This window comes from Protopterus annectens, chromosome 6.part0 (genome assembly GCF_019279795.1).
Source record: "Protopterus annectens isolate FY-2018-M chromosome 6.part0, PAN1.0, whole genome shotgun sequence".
Taxonomy (NCBI): domain Eukaryota; kingdom Metazoa; phylum Chordata; order Ceratodontiformes; family Protopteridae; genus Protopterus; species Protopterus annectens.
In genome coordinates this window covers 489,249,539-489,276,921 of record NC_056737.1, presented here as the reverse complement: position 1 = coordinate 489,276,921, position 27,383 = coordinate 489,249,539, and the positions used below count along the sequence as shown (strand labels likewise).

Here is a 27,383-nt window from a genome sequence, read left to right as displayed (position 1 = left end):
CAATACAGAAATTAAACAAGGAGAGAGGGCAACCTTGTCTAACCCTATTGTTTATAAGGATATATTCCAAATAGTCTCTATTCATAAATAACTTTGTAGAACAGTGACACTATAAATGTTTAACAGATTCAATAAACTTATACAGAAAGCCAAACTGTCATAATTGCATAAAAAATGATGATCAATTCTGTCAAAAGTTTATAGGCACGAACACCTAAACAAATGTTATGTTTATTATAATTCACTGCTTACAAGGATTCTAAAATTAGTGTGTGACCATTTATTTGTCTGCGTGTCAAAACACTCGACTTGATGAATTGTCAGAAAAATTACCTTAATTCTATTAGCCAGAACAGAGGCATACATTTTTAGATCAGCGTTAATAAATGCAATTGATCTATAACTGGATGAATCTCTTGGATCCTTATCCTATTTAGGAATAAGGATAGTTTTAGATTGCTTGAGATAAAGATCAGAAATACCCACAGTACTAATAATGATTAAAGAGTTTAAGCAATATTTTACTAAGAATATTACAGGAAAACACACACAATTTCACAGTAAAGCCATCAAGGCCAGGAATTTTTCTAAACTGTTTATTAATAGAAGAAATAATTTTAGAAATAGTGAAAGGTTACAAAATAGAGCCTCATGTTCTTTCTTAATATTTGGGAAAGGCAACTATAAAGATACGTAGTTAAATCCAAACTCAGATGGTAGGTACACAGAATAATATACAGTTGTTGATAAATTTCAGTAAAAGATTTTTAATCTCCACATATGAACCAATGGAATCCCAACTGTTATTAATTCTGGAATAATCTTTTGAGGATAATGAATTTTAATTATTCCTGCCAGCAGTTTCAAGGGAGTTTCTAAAATAAGGCTATTGTTTTAGCTTCATAATGTGGCAGTTGCTCTAAGTATAATGAATTAAATTCCCTACAAACTTCATTAATTTATTTCTCATGTTCTACATTAGTTGATGGTAATTGCTGAAATTCTAAATTAGAGAGTTTAGATTTAAGGTACACTTATTTTTGTTCATAAAGCTTACTCTAGTAAGAGGCTTTTGCTATTCAAACTATACTTAATTGGGCTTTTAGTTCTGCCTACTGAATATCAAAGCTGACTGATTCATTATGAAAGTTTTTATGAAATCTTGCAAGCAGATCCTCCACCTCATTTCTAACCTCTTCTTTCTGCAGAAAAGACAGATTTAAAACCAAGTTAAAATGCATTTCTCACTATTTCAAGTTCTACTATCAAGAGTCAAAAAAATATTGGAATGATCTGAAAGACATCTAGGGTCAAGAGGAAAGTCAGAAAAGGCAAAGGTTAGTTCAACAGAAACTAAGAATAAATCAATTCTCAACCATGTATTGTGCCCATCAGAAAAGAAGGCACATTTATTACTTTCCTTCTTATTATCAAGTATGGAACTTGGATCAACTAAATCAAAATATATTACTATATATAAAACAACAGAAGCAGCAGTGTAATTACCATATCAATCTCACTCAGGCTCCAGAACAGTGTTCAGATCACCAGCTAAAATAAAACAATGAGAGCATTTAAACTCATCTAGGAGTTTGTGAATAGTATTAACTAAGTTTGCCTGCTCTGTACATGGAGCACAAAGATTTTAAAAAGCATTTTTTAATATCCATGTGATTAGATGCAAAATAGCAACATCTGCCTTCAGGGTCTACATTAAGATTATTTATCGCTATCTGAAATTATTTAATAATAATAATAGCTAGTCCAGAACTGTTCTTAGCTTTGCTTGCTGCTATGATTAATTAATCTACTACTTCTTATGCAGTCCTTCCCATCATACAGATTTCATGTGGGTCTCTAGTACAAAAATACACTGAAATTGTGATTTATAAAAAGATAAGAAGCTTCATCTTACTTGGGGTTTGTAAGCCATTTACATTCCGTGAGTAAATTGTCTATTAAAAAGACATTTATATTCTGAAAACTGATTTAAGTCTTAGTACATCAAAATACCATAGGATTTCAATAAAGGGTTTCTAGATCTAATAACAACCAATATAATTCCCCTTAAAGATTAAAATAAGCAAGGTTGGACCAAAATACAAATGGCAAAGGTGGTATCATCCTCAAAAAAGGATATTTCATTGAACATTTTAATTATTTAAAACATATAGCAGATAAGTAAATCCAAAATGTATCCCCCACTTGCAATAAAAGCCAGAGTGAATAACCCTACTCCTCCCCAACCCCCAGGGCCTAACCTTCAACACCTCCTAAGGAAAACAGCAGTAAATATCAAAATCTAGCACAATCCTGTTGATAATTAACAGCTGAATAAAAAAAAAAAAACAACACCTTTACAAACAGCAGTTAAAAACATTCTTATCAACCAAAATCAGTCAACCAGCTACACTCTTTGGAAATAATATTCCAATAATGCAACCAAAATGGTTCAGAAAAAAAGTCTCCATGTGACTCATATCAAGGAAATATACCAACAAGAAAGGTTCCAATAAGTAAGCAACTATCCACGCACTTCTTCCAACATACTTAAACTCATATAAATTAACCTTGTAACACAAGTATAACCTGTATAAAAAAGCCAGTAAAAATCCCCCATTTCACCCAACTCTCAGATCTGTAAAGTCTAATAAAACTATGCAGAGATACAAGAAAATAACCTACACCAAAACCACAAACCTTTAATCCCTGCCACATCACTCAGCTTGAAGCTGTGGCCTTCATATTAGAGGTACAACCATGCCCTGGAAAACTCAGTACAGTGCATATCTAAAACCACCCATAAACGACTATAAGAACATAGCAAAAGCAATCCTTACATCAAATGATTCTCACTTAAAAACATCAGCCAGATCTCATTTTCATAATAAGTAAAGTCCCTATGGAATAATCAAATAAAAATTTTTAAAAAGAACCTTAACTTCAGCAGGGTCAGATATTAAATACCTAGTGCCTGATAAAGTAAAACTTAGTTTTGTAGTATACATTTGAAATGTAATATTAGATTTAATTAGATGAGCACAAAACAGTGAGTTTTTGTCTTGCAGTTTTAATTTGGCAAATCTAACGAGAGTTTAATTCTATAACCATTCCAGGTGAAATCAGGCTTGGACTTTTATGAGGAAAAGATTTTTTGGAGGTCCTGTTAACATACATTTGTCTCAGTTCATTTTAATCTTGACATCTGCTAAGAGCTCAATGAGCTTTCTATAATGGTAGAATCATTTTGTTGACTGTAATCAAAAAGAGAGGAAAATATATCTTGAATTGTTATTGTGACGACCGTGCCCAGGCCCAGCAATCAAGGAGCCTCAATCCTCACCACTAATACCAGGAAGGTCGTTTTATAGAAGAGAAAAGGATGACTAATACACACAAGTAAAGTACAATTTCCCTTAAGTGCACACAGAGATCACAGTCAGTCTGGGGCTGGCTGCTCCCTTGCTCACCAGGTCCCAATAAGACTCCCCACTGGCACAGCTATAGGGTCCAGGTCTCAGCCTAACTGGGCAAGCTAAAACCTCCAGTACCCTCTCTGTCCAACCAATGCTTCATGCCCTTGCCCAAGTAGCTGACACACACACACACACACACACACACACACACACACACACACACACACACACACACACACACACACACACACACACACACACACACACACTTTGAGATAAGTATTTATACAACTTCACAGACACTTCTGGGAAAGTCTGACACAGATTCTCCAGCTGTGTCCCTTTGCCCAGACCATACGGTAGTAATCCCTACCACCACCCAGCTAATAATATCAGCTACTAAAAGGCCCTTAAAAGAGTGTCCAATTATTACTGTGCACTATTATAATCCAATGGTAGTATGACTAACAGTCGAGGCTTACTTTAGAGTGGCCTATTACAATAACCTCTATAAATATGCAATGCACTCTAGAGCTTATCTCTACACAAATCGGCCACAGGTAGAAGGTTTTAAAAATATTTAATAATAAATAATTAACACACAAGACAATACTACTACGCCACAGAGATATCGAAGAGTTCAGAGGTCACACAGAAACTACAGTAGGGTCTGATTTCAAAGGAAAATACCTAATTAATCTTTACTAGCTTTAACTATTCCTACAAGAAATCACAGTGCTAAAATTATATGTGAGCATATGGCAGAGTGCTGGTAAGTTGGATGTCCAAAGTCAAAATGCTTTTCGGTCTCTTGTGAGAAATAGCATTTAAACATTACTAACAAACATGTCTCTAAGGCCCTCCCAAAATTACATCATTTTTGACACTTAGGTTTTCCCAGTATTCATATTGCATCATCTTAACACCTGGTCTGAGTTCTCAGGCCACAAACTGCATTATTTAGCAATCTCACACCTCCTCAGAAACTTACAACAATACAAGGCATTTCACATGTATATTCTAGCAGAAACTAGAGCAATAAAGAACCTTCCACATGTAAACTCTGATCATAAACTTTAGCCTTAAAACAATGGGCATGAAAAATTCATCCTAGATCCGAATTCTAATATGAAAGGATCACAACTCACAACATGCTTCACTGGGCCAGTAGAGTGCAATGTCACATATTTTGCAGTTCCACGTTTCACAGTAATCTTTTACACTCAAGAAAACATGTCTGTATTTTACATTTATTTACAAATGCCAGAATTATATATCAAATTCTATTTGACTAGGCTGGCAGCCTTCGCCCATCTCTCCCCAATCGTCACAGTTATAATCAAATCCTTTTGTACAATCTCCTTAGAAACTCCTCTTACTAAAAGACTATTATGAGATTCAAGGTCCAGCAGGCTTTTTTTTGAATATTAGTGATTTGGTGTTCATTAGATTTAGAACAGGTGTCAACTGCCAGAATTTTATCCTCGCAAATTGCAACACAAGATTTAGAACTTTCCAGCTAATTTGCAATATTTGTTAATTATCTTGTTACTGTAGACAGTTTTTCAGAAAGATCTTTTATAGCAGTATATATTAGTTGGAGTGCTTCTTTTAGATCATCATGAGGAAAGGACTGTAAGTTTAGATTTTACACCAGGATTTTTATTTTTCTCTTTATTTGGAGGTTTATAATATTTAGAAGTGAGGTCTTTTTCTGAAAAGTTCACTGCAGAGAATTTTATTTTTTAGGTTTGTTTCCATTATATTAGTCTACAGCAAATTTTGGGTGTTGCTTCAGTGGTATAAAAATCAGTAAAACTGAAGGTCTAAGCAGAGGTATTTAGCTTGATACACCACAGAGTTTCACCCCTCACAAAAATCAGAGCAAAGTGCAACCACAGCAAGAAACTCTTAGAGTTTGGTGGTGTATAATAAAAAATGGGTTAAATTTCATTAACTAGTTTTCACCCAGTAACTAGTTCAAACATTTGGTACATGGGTGGGGGTGCTGCAATCTTGGGTGTGTCCTCCTTTGGATGAAAACCCCAGTAACCATGAACTTGTTAGTTTGCCTTCCTTTCTCTATTATATTAACAGATTTTTTTTTTTTGTAATGTAACACAGGCAATTTATTCTTCAAGAGCAGCAGGCACTGAATTTATAGATGAAATTAAAGGTTATGTACTCACCATAATTATGCAGCTGTTGTGTTCATTTCCATTCATCCTCAATGGATGGGTCTTGACTACTTCATCTGCTTTCTGGGCCAGAGCTTCTACTAATATCTGTGCTGCAGCCATTTGGCCCATTGTTCATACTTCTACTGCTCATTACAAATTGGATCTCATTTCCAGAAGCAGACCTGCTTTTGGTTTTGCGGTACTTTGGAACATCTTTCCACACGGGCCACCCAAGGTTACTGTAGCTGATGGCTCTGTCCCATTCGTTGAGGAATGAATGAAAATGACAGCATCAAATTTAAAAGTTATGTACCAAAGCTATGCATCTGAGTTGTTAATTTTCATTCTTCCTCAACTTCCCCCTTTCCTTTTGCTTTCGGAGTGGTCTGACAGAAATATTTGAACTACTGTTTATGTTTGAGTCCCTTTACTGTCTTTATTCTTTATGTGGGCTATAACCTGTTTTTTGTTGTACACCACCAAACTCGACCTGAGGTAATACAGGGGTGTGAGGCACTATGGGTAAAGGAAAGAGTTCAAATGTCAGATCCAAGAGTATGGAAGAAACGTGGCTGATATGGACCTGAGGTCAGATCCAAAATCTATTCATTGAAGAATGAATGAAAATGACATGAGATCACTGAAATATGATACGGTTTGCCAGCAGCAATCTCTTCATTAGATACAGATCTCTTTAATGTTAAATTATTCAGATGACTTTTACTTCTATGGTGAATGTGAATACTGACTGATATTGGTAGATTCTAATCACAGAAGTTTGACTGACTTTTATTGGTTGAAATGTTCTGAAATGGGCAGTTTTATCATTGTTGGGTCACACGTTTTGTTCTGCTGCTTACTGAAAAATGTTCAAACCTACAAATTTGAAATGCACTCTAACAAGTGGTGCAGTATTATACAAGTAGTATAATTTAATACAATCAGGAAGATGAATCAAAGAACACATGCATGTATGCATGGTCCTAAAAATGTGTCCAAGGGACCTATGTTAAAAAAAAAAAAAAAATTCTGCTCCAGGTGTCAAATATACTAGCTACACCACTGGGCATCGTAATACATGAAAATAACATCTTAGGTAAACCAAGCCCTGAATTTTTTTGTTTATATTATTAAATGGAGAAGTCAGGAATGGCACAAATGTAAGGACAATGTGTGGTAGAAAGACATAGAAAAAAGAGCCCTGCAGAAAGGCTTCTTACATTCTTTTGTAATTCTACTGAATGAGGAAAAAGGAATCAAAATAAAAAAAAAATGTGTAAGAAAAACATTTACTCCACTCCTACTGCAACAGGTATTCCTTTATACCTAACAGCTACAAAAGGTCATTGCAAGGGTTTGTGATAGGTTGCAATCCAGTGCACAGGAATCAGATAAGCATGTAAAAGAAAATACAACACAAAAATAAAGCACTGAAAGCTGAAGTGAAACAGAAATCAGTCTAGATTAATTCTTCTTCTTTTGGCTGCTCCCATTAGGGGTCGCCACAGCGGATCAACTGTTTCCATTTCTTCCTGTCCTCTGCATCTTGCTCTGTCACACCAACCACCTGCATGTCCTCTCTCACCACATCAATAAACCTTAACTTAGGTCTTCCTCTTTTCCGGTTACCTGACAGCTTCATCCTTAGCATCTTTTTCCCAATATACTCTGCATCACTCCTCAGCACATGTCCATACCAACGTAATCTTGTCTCTCTGGCTTTGTCTCCAAACCTTCCAACCTGGGCTGACCCTCTAATATACTTATTCCTAATCCTGTCCATCCTCGTCACACCCAGTGCAAATCTTAACATCTTCAACTCTGCCACGTCAAGCAGTGACTCCTGCCTTTTTGTCAATATCACTGTCTCCAACCCATATAACATAGCTGGTCTCACTACCCTCTTGTAGACTTTCCCTTCCATGCTTACTGATACTAGTCTGTCACAAATCACTTCTGACACTCTTCTCCACCCACTCCATCCTGCCTGTATTCTCTTCAGACCAGATTAATAAGTTACAAAAATCAAATTGAGAGAAAAGTAGAAAGAAGAAAAAATGGAGGGGGGCAGAGAAAGGGAACTCTCTCAGCGGGATGTACATTGCAGAGGGATAATTTAAAAGCAATTCAGCAAGCTTTATTTCCTATACCTCTAAATATGTCTATGAAAAGTGAGTGTATAGCCCACATTTTGACTTCATTATCCCCTTGCTAGGCAAGAAAAGGTCTGATTGCATGACAAACTAATGAGTCATTAAGAGGTACTAAGTGATGTTTGATAATTAAATGAGATTATCTGATTTTTATATAAACTGCCAAGATAAAAATCAAGCAGATAATCAGATTTCCATAATTAGTGTCAACAACAGATACAAGCACACCACAAAAAAGTCAAGCTAATCAAAGTAATTGATCAGTTTGTAAAGACAGAAACTGTAATAAACAAACGTACTTGGCAAAAAAAAAAATCCCACAGAATTGGGCTTAGAAAGTAAATGTAGCTGAGGAGAAGCAAACAAGGGATGTAGTAAAGAGAATTTTAAATAAGCCCAAGTGGACATGTCTTTACATCTTTTCTATCTATAATGTACAGCTTACTTTTGTACAGAGTAGTGTTTTGAGCATGTACAAAATAAAAGTTTAATCCAGAGACTTCCAAGATGGCTACAGATGGAGTAACAACTTAATTCTAGCTCTCCCAGTGTGAAAACAGAATCTTAGCAGAGAAATCCAGTGGACCTGGATTTCTCAGCAAATTTCAGTAACTGGCTAGTAAGAGTGCCTGGATGCCAGGAAAATCAACTACAAAAGGTGACGAAAAAACACTGACTGGGAAAAGTACTTTATCTGTTCAGCAAAAATCTGTGCAAACTCTAGATATAACCTTCTGTAATGTTGAGGAAAGCATAAAGCAACTGGAAACAGACCAGACTAAAATAAATGAAACACTGATGCAGTATATCAACTCAAACAATAAAAAGGATGGAAAAATTTAGACAGATATTCAGATAAGATAATAAAACTGCAAAACTCAAAGGTTGAAATGAAGAAAAGGCTGTCTAAATATGAGACTGCACGAGAATAGATGTTTCAAAAAATAATAGAGCAGGTAGGGAAAACCTGAGATTTTCTGCTGTACATGAGAAGCTGGAAGGAACAGACTGTATTAACTTCATGAAAGCACAAATCAGCAACTGGACTGGTGTTCCACAACAGGAATTGTTAATTGAAAGGGCACATTGTGTGTATGCTCCAAACATGGCTATGAGAAAACAACCTAGAACTTTAATAGTAAAGATGCAATCTTACCAGCAGGAGTTCATTCTGACAAAACTCTGGCAGAAGGACAAAATACTAAAAGTGGGAGATAGCAGAGTGTTTGTGGAGAATGACTACTCACTGTACACCAGGCAGATGAAGAGTAAATTTACTCCATTATTTAGGGAATGTCGAGAAGCAGGCATGAGATTCAAACTGCTGTACCCAGCTATCTTCAAAACATTTTCCCTGGTGGAACAAAATCATTTTTTGATGAAGTAAGGAAGAAATACAAAAGTTTGTCCAACAAAAAGTGAGGTGTGAAATAGGAGATTGTGCTTCTTTGTCTTTTGGTAATAATGACCACAGAGAGACTCTGCCACTGAAACCATTCCCAGTATTTCAACGGAAAATGCTTGAGAGGGGAAAAAAGCACAACAGTTACTAGAAAAAACTAGAGCACTTTGGAAAAGAAGCAGAGACACGGTTTGGGAGATGGAGATGAACAGGAACAGAACAAGAAAATCTGGAACTATTGGACATTGTTAAACTTGTAGGGGACTCTAAGGCATATGCCCTACTCCATGTCATTAATGTTCGGAAAAATAGTCAGGAGGGAGAAAATTAACTAAGTAAAATATTTTTTTTCTTAATAGTACTGTTTAAACGGTGCAGGATTTTCTCTGCATATTAACATGTAAAGTGTTTTCAGTTATTTTTTTTAAGTTTAATGGGGATACTAATGTAAATAGGTGCTGCTGTTTTTTTTCCCTCCCTTCTACTCTTTCTCCTTTTTCAAATTTAAAAAATGTAGGCACTACAATGTAAAAAAAAAAAAATCTGGTTAAAAGAACATGACAAAAAGAAAAAAAAATAGTGTGCTTTTTTTCATTCCTGCATAGGAAAATGACTGGGTTAAGGCCATTAGCTGTATATAGCAACAAGTTTTAAGAGAAGACGAGTGAATGAAAAAGAATACCGAATTATTATAAGGCTTTTTTCTAGTAAACAGTTTTGTATCTAGTTCTCATGTCTCTAGCAGACAATCTGATAAAGAGAAATGGCTTGACAAACATGTTTTCTGAAAGCATTCAAGTGTTTTCCCAACTGCGAGAGCTATAAAGATACAGCAAATCCAGACAGCACTGAACAGAATCACAGGCTCTACCATGAGTCATAGCATGGATAATCTTTCTTTTAGTTTAGCTTGAGTCTGTGTGTGCGGTTGTCTGTTTGGAAAATAAGTTCTTATTAGGAGGGTAAAACTTGAGTATTTGAATATGTACATAGTTTTTATGCTATTATTAACATGTTTTAGGTATGGGTTGGAGACAGTGGCATTGACAAAAAGGCAGGAGTCAGAGCTGGAAGTGGCAGAGTTAAAGATGTTAAGATTTGCATTGGGTGTGACAAGGATGGACAGGATTAAGAATCAGTATATTAGAGGGTCAGCTCAGGTTGGACGGTTTTGAGACAGTCGGCGAGGCGAGATTGTGTTGGTTTGGACATGTGCTGAGGAGGGATGCTGGGTATACTGGGAAAAGGATGCAAAGGATGGAACTGCCAGGTAAGAGGAAAAGAGGAAGGCCTAAGATAAGGTGTATGGATGTGGTGAGAGAGGACATGGAGGTAACTGGTGTGACAGAGCAAGATGCAGAGGACAGGAAGAAATGGAAACAGATGATCTGCTGTGGCGATCCCTAATGGGAACAGCCAAAAGAGAAGAAGATGATTAACATGTTTCAGGGGGTTATTGGGTCTGTGTGTGTATTTTTGTTTGAGGGTTTTAAATAAAACAAAAAGTTACACAGACTTAAAATGAGATGACAAGAAACAATTGTATGAAAGATTAACCTGCCAAACAGTCCATGCATCTTACACAAAAGTTGTAATTTGACATTTAACAAAAAAGCTGTTAAACATAAAAGGTTGGAATAATAATCCCTCAAGAATATGATTCTTTCTATAATGTCTTTAAATGTTAATGATTTCACAGATAAATACAAAAAAGAAAGTTATGAACTATATTTAAAAAATGTAGAGTGCAAATAGTTATGCTACAGGAGATGCAATTGGAAAGAACAGAAAATGTGAATTTGGTAAAGAAAGGTTTTCAGAATGGTTATTCAGTGGAATTCCTGGGGCAAAGGAAGAGGTGAGTACTTAATTTAATTTCAAGAGGAGCTCCAATAATAGAAAGATATTACCGTAGATTTGTAGTAGTACTAAGGGGCTACTGGCAAGGGAGGAGGATTACACTGGCATGTATTCCTATTCCACCAAAAAATGCTATAGTTGGGCTTATGAGACTTCTGGGAGAAATAATCAGCTTTCAGCAAGGAATATTACTAAGATGTGCGGACTTGAATTTAATTTCCAACAGTGAAGATGTGTCTGCGGGGCCCAGAAGGGAAAATATAACAAAGGGGGGTACGTTTTTAAAGAAATTCTTGAAAATATTTGGCATGGAAGACTGAATTCAGTACTAGGAGTTCAGAGTGAATTTACATATTATTCCCCAAAATACAAAAACAGGTCTAGCCGCTAGGCTGGACAGAATTTACACTTCACAGGAACATGTGCATTTAACTGAAGGTCTTGATATGCACCCAATAACTATTTCAGATCATGGCCAATACTAACTAAAATAAAAACACAGCATAATGAAATAAAAATGAGATACTGGTGTCTTCCCTCCTATCTGTAGAAAAGAGCGGAATTTAAGGAATGCGTAGTGGAAATAATTCAGGAGCTATTAAAGAAGATAGAAATTTCTTCTGAAATATTGCTAGGGAGTGGGATAAAATTAAAGTGGAAATAAAAGAAAGGCAAACAGTTAAGAAGTAACAAGAATTATTTAGAGGGATTGACAAAAGTGGAAGTATTGCAAAACAGGGGGAAATCTCACATAACAAGAAGAGGAACAACTGCAGAATACTGAACAGAAAATAAAGGATTACCTCAATAATATGCATAAGTTTTGAAAGTTTTCTGTTAAGCAACTGTTTATTGATAACTCTAGAGCCCAAAAAACTTTAGCAAAATAATTCAGGCAACAGAAAGTAGAAAGGACTGTCACCAAGCTTAGAGAGCCTATAACAAGGAAGATAAACAAAGGATCCTGTAGAAGTATTAGAAATATTCTGGAAATTCTATGAAAGTCTGTATAAAACAGAGAAATATGGAAATCAAGAAAAGGTACAAATGGAAATGTTTACGGAATAATTAAATATGCCAAGGTTAGAAGTAGAGGAGGCTCAATTACTAACAGGATAGGAGGAGAGTAGATAAAAATGGTGATGTACAACCAATTAACAGGAAAGACCCCAGGAACAGATGGTCTGTGGAAGTTTAGAAGTAAAAAAAAAATGATAAAAATCTGGAATGTTTTGTTTAACAGTATTTTAAGAGAAGTACCAATATCCTGGAAGAAAGTGGTAGTGGCTGCAATATCTAAACATGGTAAAGATCCACCTTCATTACAGGCCCATCTCAATACTAAATCATGATTATAAAGTGTTTATGTCTATAATGGCTACAAGAATGGCAAAAGTGATGCCAGAATTGATAGATATGGATCAATGTAGTTTTGTGGAGGCAGTCAAACATTTGACAAAATTAACATAACAGTGATGATCCAGAGGGAAGCAGAATGTAAGAAAATACAACTGGTGTTAGTGGGTCTTGATGCAATGGAAGCATCTGCATTCCCTAATAAAATTATAAGGTTGATTAGGAGAATACATGAGGGACTGGAGGCAAAAATTAAAGTGGGTGGGGTCCTCTGTGATATCTGCTTAAGCACAGGAACCAGGCAGAGATATCCTCTCTCCCCTTTATTTGCATTATATTTAGAACCACTGGCAAAGAAAATAAGGGACTCATAAATTCAGGGATATAACTGGTATGGTCAATAAAAGCTGCCTTTATTTGCAGATAACATTATTTTATACTTGACAAAACCAGAAAGGGACATTACAGTGCAATGGAACATACTGAGACAGTTTCAAACCTTTTGGAGATACAAAATTAATGAAGCTAAAACAAAAGCAATGGCGGTAAATTGTATACACACATGTGAATTGGTTCAGCAATATCCATACTTATTGGGTCATGATGAAATTAAGTATTTAGGAGTATGGATCAAAAATGATACCAGTGTGGCAGCTAAAGATATAGGTGAAGAGACTAAACAAAAGATACTACACAAATTGAGAAAATGGAAGCTCTGTTATAGGATATCGACAGTAAGATACAAACAAAATGTTTTAGTCCCTTTAGTCGTATAAACACGTCAGGCATATTTTTATTAACCAAAGGAGAAGTTGTGGATAGCAATTAATAAAGAACTGAAAGATGTTATCTGGAGGAGAAGACGGAGAGAGTCAAGTGGGATACGCTTATTATTTCAAACAGGGTGGACTAGGATTAGCCAAGTTGAAGGGTATTTCAGAGCTGTACTGTTAGGGATCCTATACATACCACAAGCATAAAACTATAATTTGAAGTAGAAAGAGAAGATGAAATGGGGGGGGGGTCAAGAACCAAGAGGAGACTGGGATTTTGGATGCAGACCTTTAAGGAGAAAAACAATAATCATACAGACTGTACTCTGAGAACTAAGCCAACACAAGAATGGAGAAAGGAGATTCTGCTGACAGGGACGACTGCAATCAGGGATATAGACAACAGACAAGACGGGGCTGGAATATATTGGAGAAAAATGGCATAGGAAGCAAGGTATTGGGAGGAAATAACTAGAGACAGAAAGGTAACAGAATGGGAAGACGCAAAGAACTTATCTGGACTGCAGGTTAGGGATTGCCTTCCCTATCAAGGATTAATATCAGAGCATAGGCGAATAGAAAGAAACAGGCAGGTCCTAAATGAAATACCAGCAATGGCAGAGTTTTTAGTTGAATCTAGAATAGAAGTTGCTGCTAAGAAAGGAATAGTTAGTAGAGCATATAAAATATTGCATGATAACTATAAGAATCAATCAGAGGAGGTTAGGAAGGACTGGGAAGAGAGAGATTGGATAAGCAATTCACAAGGAAACAATAGGGGATATATGCATGTCTCCAAAATATGCAACAAAATTTAGATGATTTCAGATTTTTCTTGGATGTGTTTACATATGTACCTTTATACCCCAAGTAGACTCTAACTAATTTTCTTCTCAGGTAAACAGCAATTGTTGGAGGTGTAACTGGGAAGAAAGAGTTAACTGGGAACATATTTTCTGGGAGTGTAATGAGCTGACAGACTTTAAGGATTCCCTACAGACCACTCTATCAGAGATATTGGGTGAGCAAACTTGTGTAACTAGGGAAATTATTTTTTGAGCTATGGTACAGAATCAGAATTGCTCAGGCATAGTAAGGCCTTGTTGAGTCTAATTATGATTGCTACCAAAAAAAAAAGCAATTATTACAAAATGGAAATCAAAGTCTAATCCAACTTTACTAGAAGTAGTGAAGACAGTAACAGAGACAAAACAAATGGAACTGGGATCTTTATAAAAGGCTTCTTCTTTCAGCTTTCCCAGTTATGGGTCGCCACAGTGGATCACCTGTCCGCTCATGATTGGCAGTGGTGTTTAACGGTGTTTAGTTGCCAGCCCAGCACCCAAACTTCCACAGAAGGCACACACATGCACGCACTCAGGCCTAGGGCCAATTTAGAGTGTCCAATCCACCTACAGCATGTCTTTGGGATGTGGGAGGAAACCAGAGCACCCGGAGAAAAGCCACCTGACCACAGGGAGGACATGCAGACTCCACACAGAAGGCACCCAAGCCGAGGATCGAACTGGAGAACCTCTTGCTGTGAGGTGGAAATGCTAACCGCTGCACCACCGTGGCCGCTCTGGGATCTTTATAAAAGGGAAGGAGCAAATTGCAAAGAAAAAAATGGGAAATGTGGAATAAACACATGCAGAGGAGGAATGTGGTTTAAAAGAAGGCAAGGATTTGAATAAGCTATGCAATAGTTGACTGACAATGACTGGATATATTAAAAGTTATGTATAATGTTGCAGCTGCAGTTGTTTCGGCGTGGTTTGTAATATACATTTGCAAATGAGACTGTGTTGCTATGGTTTAGTTTCATTTACATTAATGTAAGATTGCATATGTCATACATGATAACTTAATAAAGATGTTCTGGGTTTAAAAAAATATAAGTTTAATGCAGTGTGTTGGGATTATCACACACTGTGCATTATTAGCTATAATGAGGACTCTACATGGCTCAAAATTTGAGCAGCAGGCTCACAGGATTTTAAATGCAATAAGACATCTTGCCCAATAGTTAAGAAACTTGGCTAAAATTGTAAGGGGGAGCCAAACATGACAGATGAAGTTAGAACTGAGTGCTTATTTATTTTTAAATCAAAAAGTGCATAAATTGTGCTACCACTTGACAAGTGACAGAAGAGTTTAAAAAACAATTACACAGAAGAAAATGTGACTAAACTTACTGAAAAGTAAGGTATTTGTTACTTGCTTCCTAGGTGATCCAGGAAAAAGAAAATAAGTACCAGATTTATTTAACAGCCAGTGTATTGCACTGATCAAAATTTTCCTTTTACAGAATGCCCAGGTTAATTCTTACAAAAAAGGAAAATACCATAAAAAGGTTGCACAGCTTACACCCAAATTATATTTACAGATATGTTATTCAAAGATGTTACACGTGCAATGCACAGTGTAAATAAGTGCAACAGGAGGAAGCAAAGACTTCTACAAGCATTGAAAACCACTGTGTGAAATATGAGATATTTTTCACAGGAATGTGAGTTGACACAACGGTCTAATGACAGGCCACCCCATATATCTGCAGGAAACCTAGTCTGCATGTCTTTCCACTTTAAATAAAATTATAAAGTTATGGGACCAGCTCCAAGACCAACATTCCATGTGCATAAGGGAGGGTCTAGAAAGCTGGATTAGCTCTCAGCAATGGGTTACAGAAACGGAGCATAGGAATAAATGGAAGCTATACTGGAATGAACAAATCAGTAATACCCCACCAGTTTAGCAATGGAAGTAAATGGGACCCAAGCTGACAGGGCCCTCCCTATATTATTATCATCAAAAATAGGCTTGTGGTTGTGTAAGTACTGCCATATAGAACCCAACCACTAAAAAGTATCTGGAATCATAAGCATTATGCTACCAAATGAAAAGTTGGGAAAATGCAATGATTAATTTTTGTGTGTAAAGAGGACTCAACAACATATAAAAATAGTGAGAATATGATTCTTTTTTTTTCTGAAACCCTGATGAATCTCAGAAGGTGTAAAGACCTTGACGTTCATCCAACATTATGCCAGTGCCTTCCACGCAAATGAGTACTAACTGACAATTCTGAAATCTTCCTGTAGCCTGTTCCATTTCTGCACAAGGGTATGGCTGACCTGACTACAGAAAAATGGAGCCAGTCAGATTATTTATGACTCTTAAAAAGGGGTGTTTCTGAAATCAACAAATGCATGAAAAACAATATACAGAAAACAAAGAAACTTATTTTTTTTTTAGAATGTGTGTAACAGACTATGGACAACTTTGTGAAAGCCTTCATTCACAAAAAAAGTGATAACTAATGTGATGATACGAGATAGTGGCATCTGTGCCAGGGGGAGTGGGGCAGTACATATGTATCATATGCCAGCATATCTAGCACAATTTTGTAAAGAATTTTGTCATATGACGATCGCACTGATTTGTACAGATGCTTGTGTTAAAAATGTATTTGTAAAGTTGTTTGTGTTAACAAAGCAACAGTGGGTCCTACTGGACAGAAAACAGATATACATGTATGTTAGACAGTATTACTACAACTGATTAAATCTATAAGTTTTAACAGAGAATTCTGGAAGGTAAGAGGTTAATCTCAGTCCAGCTAATTTAAAAAAAATAGGTTGAAAATTAAATGGTTTGGTTTAGGCCACAAAGATTTTATCTTACAGGTCTGACTGCTAAAAGAGACAAAAATGTATTTAAAACCAGGACTAGGAATCTTGCTGTATTGTCCTTAGGGGATTGAACTAATTGCTACCCTGGAAGAGTGGAAGTTTTTGAAATTGTTTTATAGCTTGACAGTTCTGCAACAGATCTTAGCAAAGCTCTGAGTGTGTATTGTACCAGTCAGGTGGACTAGATGTGATGTCATTCTATAACCAGTAGTGAAATAATTTGTTAGATATTATTGAGAGATATGACTGAACTCTCGCAACAGCACTTTGTTTTTTTGCAACCTGACAGGAAAGATCTCTCACAGATATCTCATACAACCTCACACCTCATCTTGCTTTGCTGTAGTAAGCAACTCAACACACATCATCTTGCCTTGCTGTACTAAGTAACTTAACTAGGGAACAGTAATTCTTTAGTCAGTCAGGAAAATATAATGATATTAATTAAGTACTGTTTTTCTGCAGCTGTCTCCTGTGATTGAAACTCTGGTGTTTACTTTAACTAGATATTCAGTATTTTTGTTTTTTTTTTCTATTTTATTATTAAATATTTCTATACCTTTCATTGTGGCTAGTCTTTTGCAGAACACTTTCAACGTCTTAAGAGTACCTATGCTTATTTTAGTGAGACTGTGGCTACTCCTGAAAGCCTTGCTGCATTTTCAAACTCTACAATTTATATTAGTATTAATTTACTCAGTATAACTGGGTATCCTTGCAAGTGCCTTAGAGTAGCTGACTACTGGCAGTATAATTACCATTTAGTCTGGGCAGAGGGGGCATAGCTGGTAAATCTGTGCCAGCCTTTCCCCAGGGGTGTGTGTGTGTGTGTGTGTGTGTGTGTGTGTGTGTGTGTGTGTGTGTGTGTGTGTGTGTGTGTAACTCAAATATCAGTGTGTGTGTGTGTGTGTGTGTGTGTGTGTGTGTGTGTGTGTGTGTGTGTGTGTGTGTGTGTGTGTCAGCTACTTGGAACAGTGACACAGAGCTCCAAAGAGGTCAGTGTGGAGTCTTGTTTGGGGCCTGGAGACAGAGAAAGAGAGCAAGTGCAGTCCCAGGTCTGGAGTGTGTTCCCATGTCCTCTTAAGGCAAATTGTGCTGTATGCAGACAGCTGCATCTGAAAATACTGTCTGTATCAATTTTTGTTCTTAGTGGCCATCCCTCACTGGTGTCAGTGGTAAGGATTGAGGGTCCTTGATTACTGGGCCCAGAGTACGGACACTCACTACTAGTAAAATTACAATTAATTTGTACTTTTAAAAAAAAAAGTTATTGGCACCTGTAATGTGTGTGTGACTATAATGAAAGTGCTCTATACATCAGCATGCATCAACTGTTTTATAATGAAAGTTATTTTTATGCTGTTACAAGATACATTTTATGCATTTAGGTATTTTGCATTTTCATTAATGGTTCAGTGACATGTTGCAGTGGTTCTCAAAAGTCTCCTTTGAGGGAAAATGAAAGTGTACGTGACCAAATTAAAAATGAGATTTGAAGGACATAGAAGAATACAAAAAAATGGAAGTTAATGCATCATTAAGAAAAAAACATGCACACCAGTCAACATCTGATTCTAAAATTAGAAGGCACTTCTTTTTTGACTGTCTGTTGCGGCCTATGAATGTTAGACGTGTGATAAATGTATCCGTCTGGCATCACATGTACTGAAAAAGGAAATATTTAAGTTGTGTGCTGGTATGTCAAAGTTTTAATAATGAGCAATGAGATTTTGATTTTGCAATGCAGTAATTAAATCTGGTCTTGCAACACCAATAATATACTACCAGAATATTTGATCTGCCAGTAGAAAGACAATTTTATAAACTTCTTCATGAATTGAAAGTTTGCAATGTGTCATAGGAATTGAACGAAGTATATTTTTTTAATGCCTGCTATTACGGCAGACATCTTGCCAAACAACACGACATTAAAATGCAGAACTTGTGCCTTAGTGGGAAAGGAATGCCATTTTTATCCCAGGCAGTGAGACTGAAATAAACCATCACAAGCTACATTTTGAGAAAGAGATCGATCAAGTTCTCTTGCTAGGAGATGCGGTTAATGGTTAGGGAGGGGAAAGCATTTCATTCTGTCATGTTGGTCTTGTTAGTTTTATTTGCTGCAAAGGTTTGGACGGTCGACAAAGAGTGCAAAAAGTGGTGAAATTTGTTGAATATGCAGAACCTCCAAACCAGGAATGCATTAACAATGCACAACACCAGCGGAACAAAGGAACAGTCCTCATGTTTGCTCTGAGGGAACTGTTAACAGTTTGGGATCTAAGAAATCAGCTGCCTGCTGAAGCAAAACCCAATCAAGCAAAGTTCAGTCTAAGTGCAGTTGAAGATGATGACATAAGGAGACAAACTAACAACAACACAAATACATGCACATTAAATACATAGACATAAAATTTTCTGTCATGTGGCCTCAACGGTGCTCATGCTTTGAGAATCATTGCTTTATACATTACATATTTATACAGTATTTAATTAAAATATGCTTATCCCTTCCTCCCCTTCTAAGATGTACAGTTTTTTTTCTTGCTCAAATTCTAGTTTAGAAGGACAGTTTCAAAATTAGATGAGGATGGATGGAATATGCACAAGAGATAACTGATAATATCCTTAAAATGTTTCTATTATTATGACTGCAACTTACACAGATGATAAAAATCTAAATATTTCTAAAATCTACACGAGGTGCACTCTTGTGGCTGTAAGAAAAAGAAGCCAGAAGTGCTTGTATGATATTTAACCTAGAACAATTTCTTAATGTTGTAAGAATATGACCACTGAGCTCAGAGATGGAGAGATCAACATAATTCTTGTTCTATAAACAAGTCGCATGCTGATATGACCAGGCCATCTCAATCTCGCATTTTAATTTATAGAAACACAAAATCCTACTTACAGATTTATTTTACTTTTGCATTACAATATTGTTGATTTACTACATTACTATATCCAGTCTGGTTTCTTAGCCTAATTTTGCAAACTAAAGAGAAAGAAAAGTGATAATTAAATTATCACAACAGACCTCTGTAGAACCCACAGGATCTTATTGACAAAAGGGAACATTATGGTGTTAACCATTTCATATGAGCCATCTGCTGCAGGGATATATCTAGAAAATTCTATTTTGTATTCTCCAGCTGTTAGTTTTCTATCCTAAACCCATTTGGTATTGGGAAAGACGGATATATCTCTCAAAATGTTCCCCTAAACACCTAAAAAATAGTATTATTTTCACCTGCTTTAGGCAAGCTATGCACCTGTTGTTTGGATCACAAATGTAGACAGTCACAGAAAAATGACCTGAAAAATAACAATGTTCTTAAGTGATGCTTAGAAAATCTACTCAGTACATAGTATACCTGGGTCCACTCAATCTGCTGTATTAATATCAGTTCATTTTCTTTTATGAATTTTTTCATGTAGTTTTATGTATAACTTGAAAAAAAAAAATGAACGGGTACAGGAATCTGTCTAGTTCCAACCTCACCACCATGAGTGTCAAGGAAAAAAAAAAAAAAAACAAAACAGACAAACTAGTGGTCTTAAAACTTTGTTGATGAGCTCAGTCACAATAATTTCAAAAATCATGAAACCCAGGTAGTATTCCAAAGCAACAAGCCTTTATTCGTCAAAGACAGGTGATCCTCAGTAACAAAGAAATCAGAATCTTTTCATGCACAGTTTGATGTGCACCCTATTATATTAATTAAAAAATTTGTTTTGATATAATAAAGAATGCATGAAAATCAAGATTCCTTATCCACCAGGATAAACTGCAAAGTTATCGTGAACAAGGGAAAGACTACACCAGGCTCATTTTACAAACAGAACAATGATGTTACTTACTTCATTAGTTACACAGCGCATAGAGATGGGTATTACTTTAATTAAAATGTATTTAAAAAATTGTTATTTTCCGGAGCTTAAATGTCAGTCAAGCCAATCACTTAAGTATCAGTCAGTCTTATCAATCAAGCATTCATTTTCATCAGTCTGTTATCTTGCCTATTAAATTAATATCTTTTGAACGACACTGTGGTGCCTCACTTGTTTCATATTTATGCAAAAATGAATTTCTTAGTTTCTCTACAGGGTAGTTCTCTGGTATAATTTCCTTTTACAGTGGGAATCTGATTAATGGAAGTCAAGTAGTAGGCAACACCACAGTGTATTAAATGTGACTAAGTGAGAGAATGCTACTGAAGGGTGAAAGAGGAGGGACACAGAGAGAAAATAACAGTAAATGAGGTAGTGGATAGAGACAAATGTGGAAGTTATTTACATAGGCATACTACTGTGCCAGTCATTAAGATCAGAGACAGTATTACTGGATGATAGAAGACGACAGTTGGCAAGCTCAAAGCACTAATGTACTGACTTGTTAATGAGCTGCTTCCTTTGCCAGTGAACAACACTGAGCAGCTTCCCTGCCCCCCGTAGAGGTGGTTACTGACTTGAAACTGTAGTTTTATTGGCCACTAGGGGTCATTTCCAAAACTCCTTCATCTTCATCTCTTAAAACCTAGTTGCCTCGTGGTTTGGGCGTCTTTTCAGGCTTGTTGGCTGTTGGTGAAGCACCCTCCAAGAGGAAAAAACGCTGAGAGAAGAAAGGAGCCACACTTCTGAGATTTTAAGTATTTTTTCTCTGTTTATTTGCTAAGTTTTTCTGCATAGCTGCCTAGCTTGAGCATTTGCTGGCTTGTTAAACTTGATTTCTGTATTAGTAGCTGTATTTAGAGCACAACCAAAAGCTGTTTGCTGAATTTCCTGTTTGCACTTAATTTTAAATAATTTTTTTCTTAAAACTTGCATATTTTCTGTCCTTGACATAGCACTCTTGTGTGGGGTCATTTACTGCACTGTTATAACTTGATATTACTTGTGAACCTCTGCTACTTCTGAAAAAAGCAAAAAAAAAAATCTTGCTTTTTTCCCACTTTTCTGAGTTAAAAAAGTTCAGTTACAGGCTTGCTGTTCCTGAACTATTTGAAAGTTTCTGTGAGGCCATTTTTGCTTGGGCTAAAGGAAAGTCTCTCTGTTGATCAGTGGCAGTGAATAACATAGAGCAGCTTCCCTGCCCCCCGTAGAGGTGGTTACTGACTTGAAACTGTAGTTTTATTGTCCGTTTTGGGTCTATTCCTGCTTCTTTCCAGCCCCTGCTATCAAGCACGCTTTAACGTGTTTTAGCGCGGAGTTGCCACTAGAGCAGCATCGGGCAGTGCCGGTTAAACAAGGTTAAACTCTTTCTGGCTCCAGAAAGTCTGTTCTTCAATGTTTCCCTTAGAACTGCTCTGTTAGGAACCTAAACAGTTTACACCTTCTCTAAAAAGTGCAGCACTTGTTCCAAATAGCTTTTTCTTCTCAAAAAGCTCAGCACTTGTCTTATAAGCATATCCCTTGTCTTATAAGCATTCTCTTTGCAGGTCAAGCACTCCTATATTATACAAATCTCTCACTAGCAAAACCCCCCAGGAGTGCCCACGTCCCTGCTAAGCCCACTACTTTTCTGTCTCATACCAACTCATAAATCTTTCTAGCATGTCGAAGGGTCAGATGCTGGCGTCCTCTCCTGCCCAGTTGGTGAATCTGGGAATTCTGAGACAATGTTACAATTGCCTCATGTACACGGACAACCCTCTCCTCCTCCTACGTAACACTAACACTTGCGAGAGATGCAGCTATTTAGCCAAACTGGAGGCTGAGCTCTCTCAACTCAGGACTGGCAAGACCAGGCAGGAGGAGAAGGCAACTACACACACCACAATACCAGTCTCACATAACTCAACCACACCACTGAATCAAACACATAAACACACTAAGACATACTCGAGGCTCTGAGTAAAAATTTACCTAAACAGCAGAGGCCTCCAAAGCAGACACCCAAGCAACTGCAAACTCAATACACCACACAAACAACACATAAACAGCAAAATCAGTGTGCAAAGCAGTCACTGCCCTTAAGGCCAAATACAACACCAAACATACTTGTCATAGGTGACTCCATAGTCAGACACACTGACGTCCCACTCACCAGGCTGAACAAGGAGAAGGTCACGGTAAGCTGCCTATCGGGCGCTAGAATCCACCACATAACACAAGTACTCAGGTCACTCCTCGGCAAGTACAAGTATGACACAGTCATTGTCCATGCTGGTGTGAACGACCTGAGACGTACCTCCCTGAACTACATGAAAAGAGACATAGAGGAGCTCTCTGATTATGTAGCCCAGGCAGGTATGACCCTGACCAGTATCCTTCCTTCACCAAGAATGATGCCACAATATAGTGACAAGATGATCAGCTTTAACAATTGGCTTAATTTCTGGTGTCATTCAAAGGGGATCCAGTGCCTGTCTGCCTGGGATGACATGCTCGACAAGCCACGCTGCTTGAAGGGATGGCTTGCACCTGTCACCCCTGGGATTCCGGATATTGGCTAAAGCTCTTGCCACCCCATAGTGCCTTTTTTAGGCAAGGCTCAAATTCTAAACCTACCACCCTAGAAAACAAAAACGTGAAGAAACTAAGGGTAATGCTACTCAATGCCAGAAGTCTAAATCTCAAAATGCACGCACTCGAGGCCCTTCTCAGTATGGAGAACATCGATGTCTGTGCTGTGACTGAAACCTGGTAAAAGGCTCCTGAGAGCACCCCGGCACTATCAGGTTTCATCTCATATCATGCGTTCCGGCCCCAAAACCCGGACCACACCACAAAAGGAGGGGGTGTATCCATATTCATCAAGGATACCCACACCTCCAGGTTGGTGGCTATACACGAAGCATCGGAAACCATCCAGGTGCAATTAACCATAGGCAAAACTGCTCTACAATTTGTAGCATGCTACAGGCCACCCTCTCAAACTCAGGAAACCCACACAGCCTTCCTGAAGACACTGGAGGGTATAAATGTATCACCAAACACCATCATATTGGGTGACTTCAACTACCCGAATATAGACTGGGAACATTACTCAAGCCCAAACTTTCTAGCCCAAAGGTTCCTGGAGTTCATAAATTCAAATGCCATGGAACAACTAGTCACCGTCCCCACAAGAGGAGAAAATATACTAGATCTCATCATCATGAACATGGGGACAAAATGCTCCACACGAAGTATATCCCTCATTGGTGAGAGCAGATCATAAACTAATCTCACTAGAAATCCACATCCGGGCCCCACCCCAAACAAAAAAGACCACAGTGAAGAACTTCTCTAAAGCAAACTTCACACTACTCAAGACAGGTGTGGTATCCTTCAAGGCCCCGAGCCAATGGAAACCACAACCCAAGCTCTGGAAGCCCTTACAAATCCCTTCTATGAACACCTTCAGGACTGCATGGATCAGGCAATCCCAAATAAAACCAAGACTCTTTCCACCAAGGGCAAACGTCCAGTCTGGTGGACCCCAGCCATAAACAAACTTTACAATAAGAGGAGAAAGCTATTACATGATAGAGCAAAATCCCAAAAGGGAAGGCATCTTTGATCAGCACTAGCAAGAAACTACGATCCCTCATAAAATCATCCAAGGCCAACTTTGAGAGAAAAATTGCCATAGATTCAAAAGACAATCATAAGGCCTTCTTCAGCTATGTCAGAAACCTGGGTGGAACCTCCCAGATATGCTCAGAATTAGTCCAAAATGATACAAAAATCACTGAACCCACAGACATTGCCAACATACTGGCAGACAGGTTCAGCGCAAACTTCACCCCATCTCCCCAAAAGGAGAGATAACTATCCCAACTGAGAGTAGCCTCCCAGACATCTCAAATGCGCAGGTGAAAGCTGCTCTCTCTAAAGCTAAAACACAGCATCAATGGGACCGGATGGGGTCCCCGGCTGTGTGCTACATGAACTCAATGAAGAACTAAACCCGCACATAAGGCAGCTGTTTAACCTTAGCCTCACCACAGGATATGTGCCCAAGGAGTGGCGTACGGCAACTGTGGTCCCACTCCACAAAGGCGGTGCCTCTACGGACCCTGGTAATTACCGCCCCATAAGCTTAACAAGCCTGGTCTGCAAAGCTATGGAGAAGATCATAATGGAACTCATAAACAAGGACATAGGGGACTTGCAGACCTTGGACCCAACCCAGTTTGGCTTTGTCAAGGGCAGATCTTGCCTTTTGAACTTGGTCAACTTCTTCGAAACAGTCACCAAGGCCATTGATGAGGGAAAGGCAGTCCATACAGCCTACCTTGACCTTGCAAAAGCTTTCGACACAATACCCCACTCGGGTATTATAGAGAAACTTACCAGCTTAAATGTAAACCCATATGTCACAAGATGGGTTGCAAACTGGCTAAAGGACAGAACCCACAGGGTTAGAGTTGCTGGAGCCATGTCAGACTCCAAGCCGGTTACAAGTGGAGTCCCACAGGGCTCAGTCCTTGGCCCCCTATTGTTTGGCATCTACTTCTCAGAAGTACAGGCAAACATAGGAGGACTATGGCTGACAAAGTTTGCGGATGACTGCAAACTGGGTGCCATAGTGGATAGTACATCGGACACAGACATCCTTCAGGGGGGGTCTCACGGAAACTGATAGCTGGTGCCAGAGCCATGGCCTGAAGTTAAATGCAAAAAAGTGTATAGTCATACCCTTCGGGAAAAACAAGGTAACCGCAAGCTACCATATAGGTGGCAACCCACTAAGCACAGAAGAGGTTATCAGGGACCTGGGGACCCAGGTTGACAGTGGCCTCTCGTTTGACGCTCACGTTGCTAAAGTGGTTCGAAAGACCTTCTACATTGCCCACCTGATCATGAAGGGATTCACATCCAGATCAAGTGAGGTCATTGTTCCCCTGTACTCTTCACTTATCAGACCAATGATAGAGTACAATGCCCCATTCGGGATGTATCTCACTGCAGCAATTGGAGAGACCCCAAAAGTTCCTCACCAAAAGGATAAAGGGACTCCAAAATCTGTCATATGCTGCCAGACTGAAGAAACTCCAACTCTATTCAGTTGCATAACGTCTGCTCAGAGGTGACCTGTGCCTGACATACAAGGCCATGACCAACCCGGAATTAATGGACATGCTCCACCTCAAAAAATCCAAATCCACCAAAACCACTAGAGCAAGAGACTTAAACCTTAGCACGGATATAAATAGGACGTGCTGGAGGGATAGATTTATCACCCAGAGACTCCCCATGCTGTGGAATAAAATCCCGGTTCATGTGAGGCAGAGCACCTCGCTGGCTCTGTTCAAGAGAAATCTTGACCGGTGGATGGGAGATCGTAGGTTTACCCCGGGAATCATCTCTGTGTCACTACTGGACAGAGGCACAACAAACTAATGGGCACAGTATTTCTAACATAAGGGGCGGCGTAAGCCACATAACTTTGGGCTAGGCTTATAAATGCCCTAGGGCAGTTAGCCTAGTATGAACCTATGAACCTATGACAGTAGAGCTGAGTATGAGGAAAGGACATGAAGTAGGGTGGGAGGAATGGGGGTAGGGCACAGGAAGTGAAGTGCAGGCAAGAGTAGCAGGAAGACCAAAACCTGGTTTCAAATCAAAACCAAGTTATATGAATCAGGTCAGTGCTCAAAATATGATGATGTGCAAGGTGGTCCTGAAACACAGAACAGAGGACTAAAGCTCCAAGTTAAGGACCTGCTTCCTCTGCTCATGGTATAGCATTTCCTTCAACCTTCATTTGCCTACTGTGCGACTCTGCGCAAGTCTCTTAAAATCAGATAGTGCTCCAGGATCTTTTTGGAAAAGGAACAATATGTCCAGTTGGCTTACCTGGTCAACACATAGGTAAAAGAAATGTTGTTCATGGTTCCTATACCAGTTACATGGAGATATTAAAAGCTTATGAAAGATGAGCGTGAAAGTTTTAATGTCATGTGATATGCAATGCAATTAACTGAATCAAGTGTAATAGCACATGCTGAAGTAATTCTGTTAAGGACAGGATTAAAGCATGTAAATACAAGGATCTCAGTCAGCAAATTTCCACAAAATGTTAAGAGTTACACACAAAAACATACACGCAAGTGGTTATTTAGGAGTTACAGAACTAGAACTACCCAGTAAATCAGTGAACAAAGAAATCAAAGCATACTTGTTCTAGATCTATTTTAGAGGTGATCATCTAAATGAATGTTAAGGGCTCCACAAGTACACAGCAACCTAGGTTAAGAAATTCTGGGTGTAGACTGTGGAAATGCAGATTGTTAGTCTACAGGAATTCTTCATGCATTTCTTTATGAGATTTTCTTTTAAATTTAAGTCTGGATAACAACTGTGTAGTTCTGCTGCAGAATTATTTTTTGGACTGGCATACTACAAAACGACCAATGGTACATTTTGGGACTGTTGATACCTAAACATTTTCGGAAAAAAAAAATTCACAGTAGTCACTCAACAGACTAGAAGGACATTACTCAGAAGGAATGGAACTGGTTGCACTTACAAAGGTTGCACTCCAAAGTTGAGGACAGATCTGAAATCAGAAGACACTACTGCCATCCCTGTTGGAGGCATCTGGGCATCATCCCGCTC

The 27,383-nt window shown here is 38.1% G+C and overlaps 1 protein-coding gene across 1 annotated transcript in view; it reads right to left on the bottom strand.

Annotated features, from left to right (window-relative positions):
- The window catches only part of UBR1 (ubiquitin protein ligase E3 component n-recognin 1), a gene marked incomplete in the record, with an annotated part of 4,571,807 nt that overhangs the window by 1,287,374 nt on the left and 3,257,050 nt on the right, over positions 1-27,383 (bottom strand). Inside the window, 1 exon segment of the mRNA XM_044074213.1 lies at positions 27,295-27,382. Within this exon segment, the coding sequence (XP_043930148.1) occupies positions 27,295-27,382 (88 nt within the window).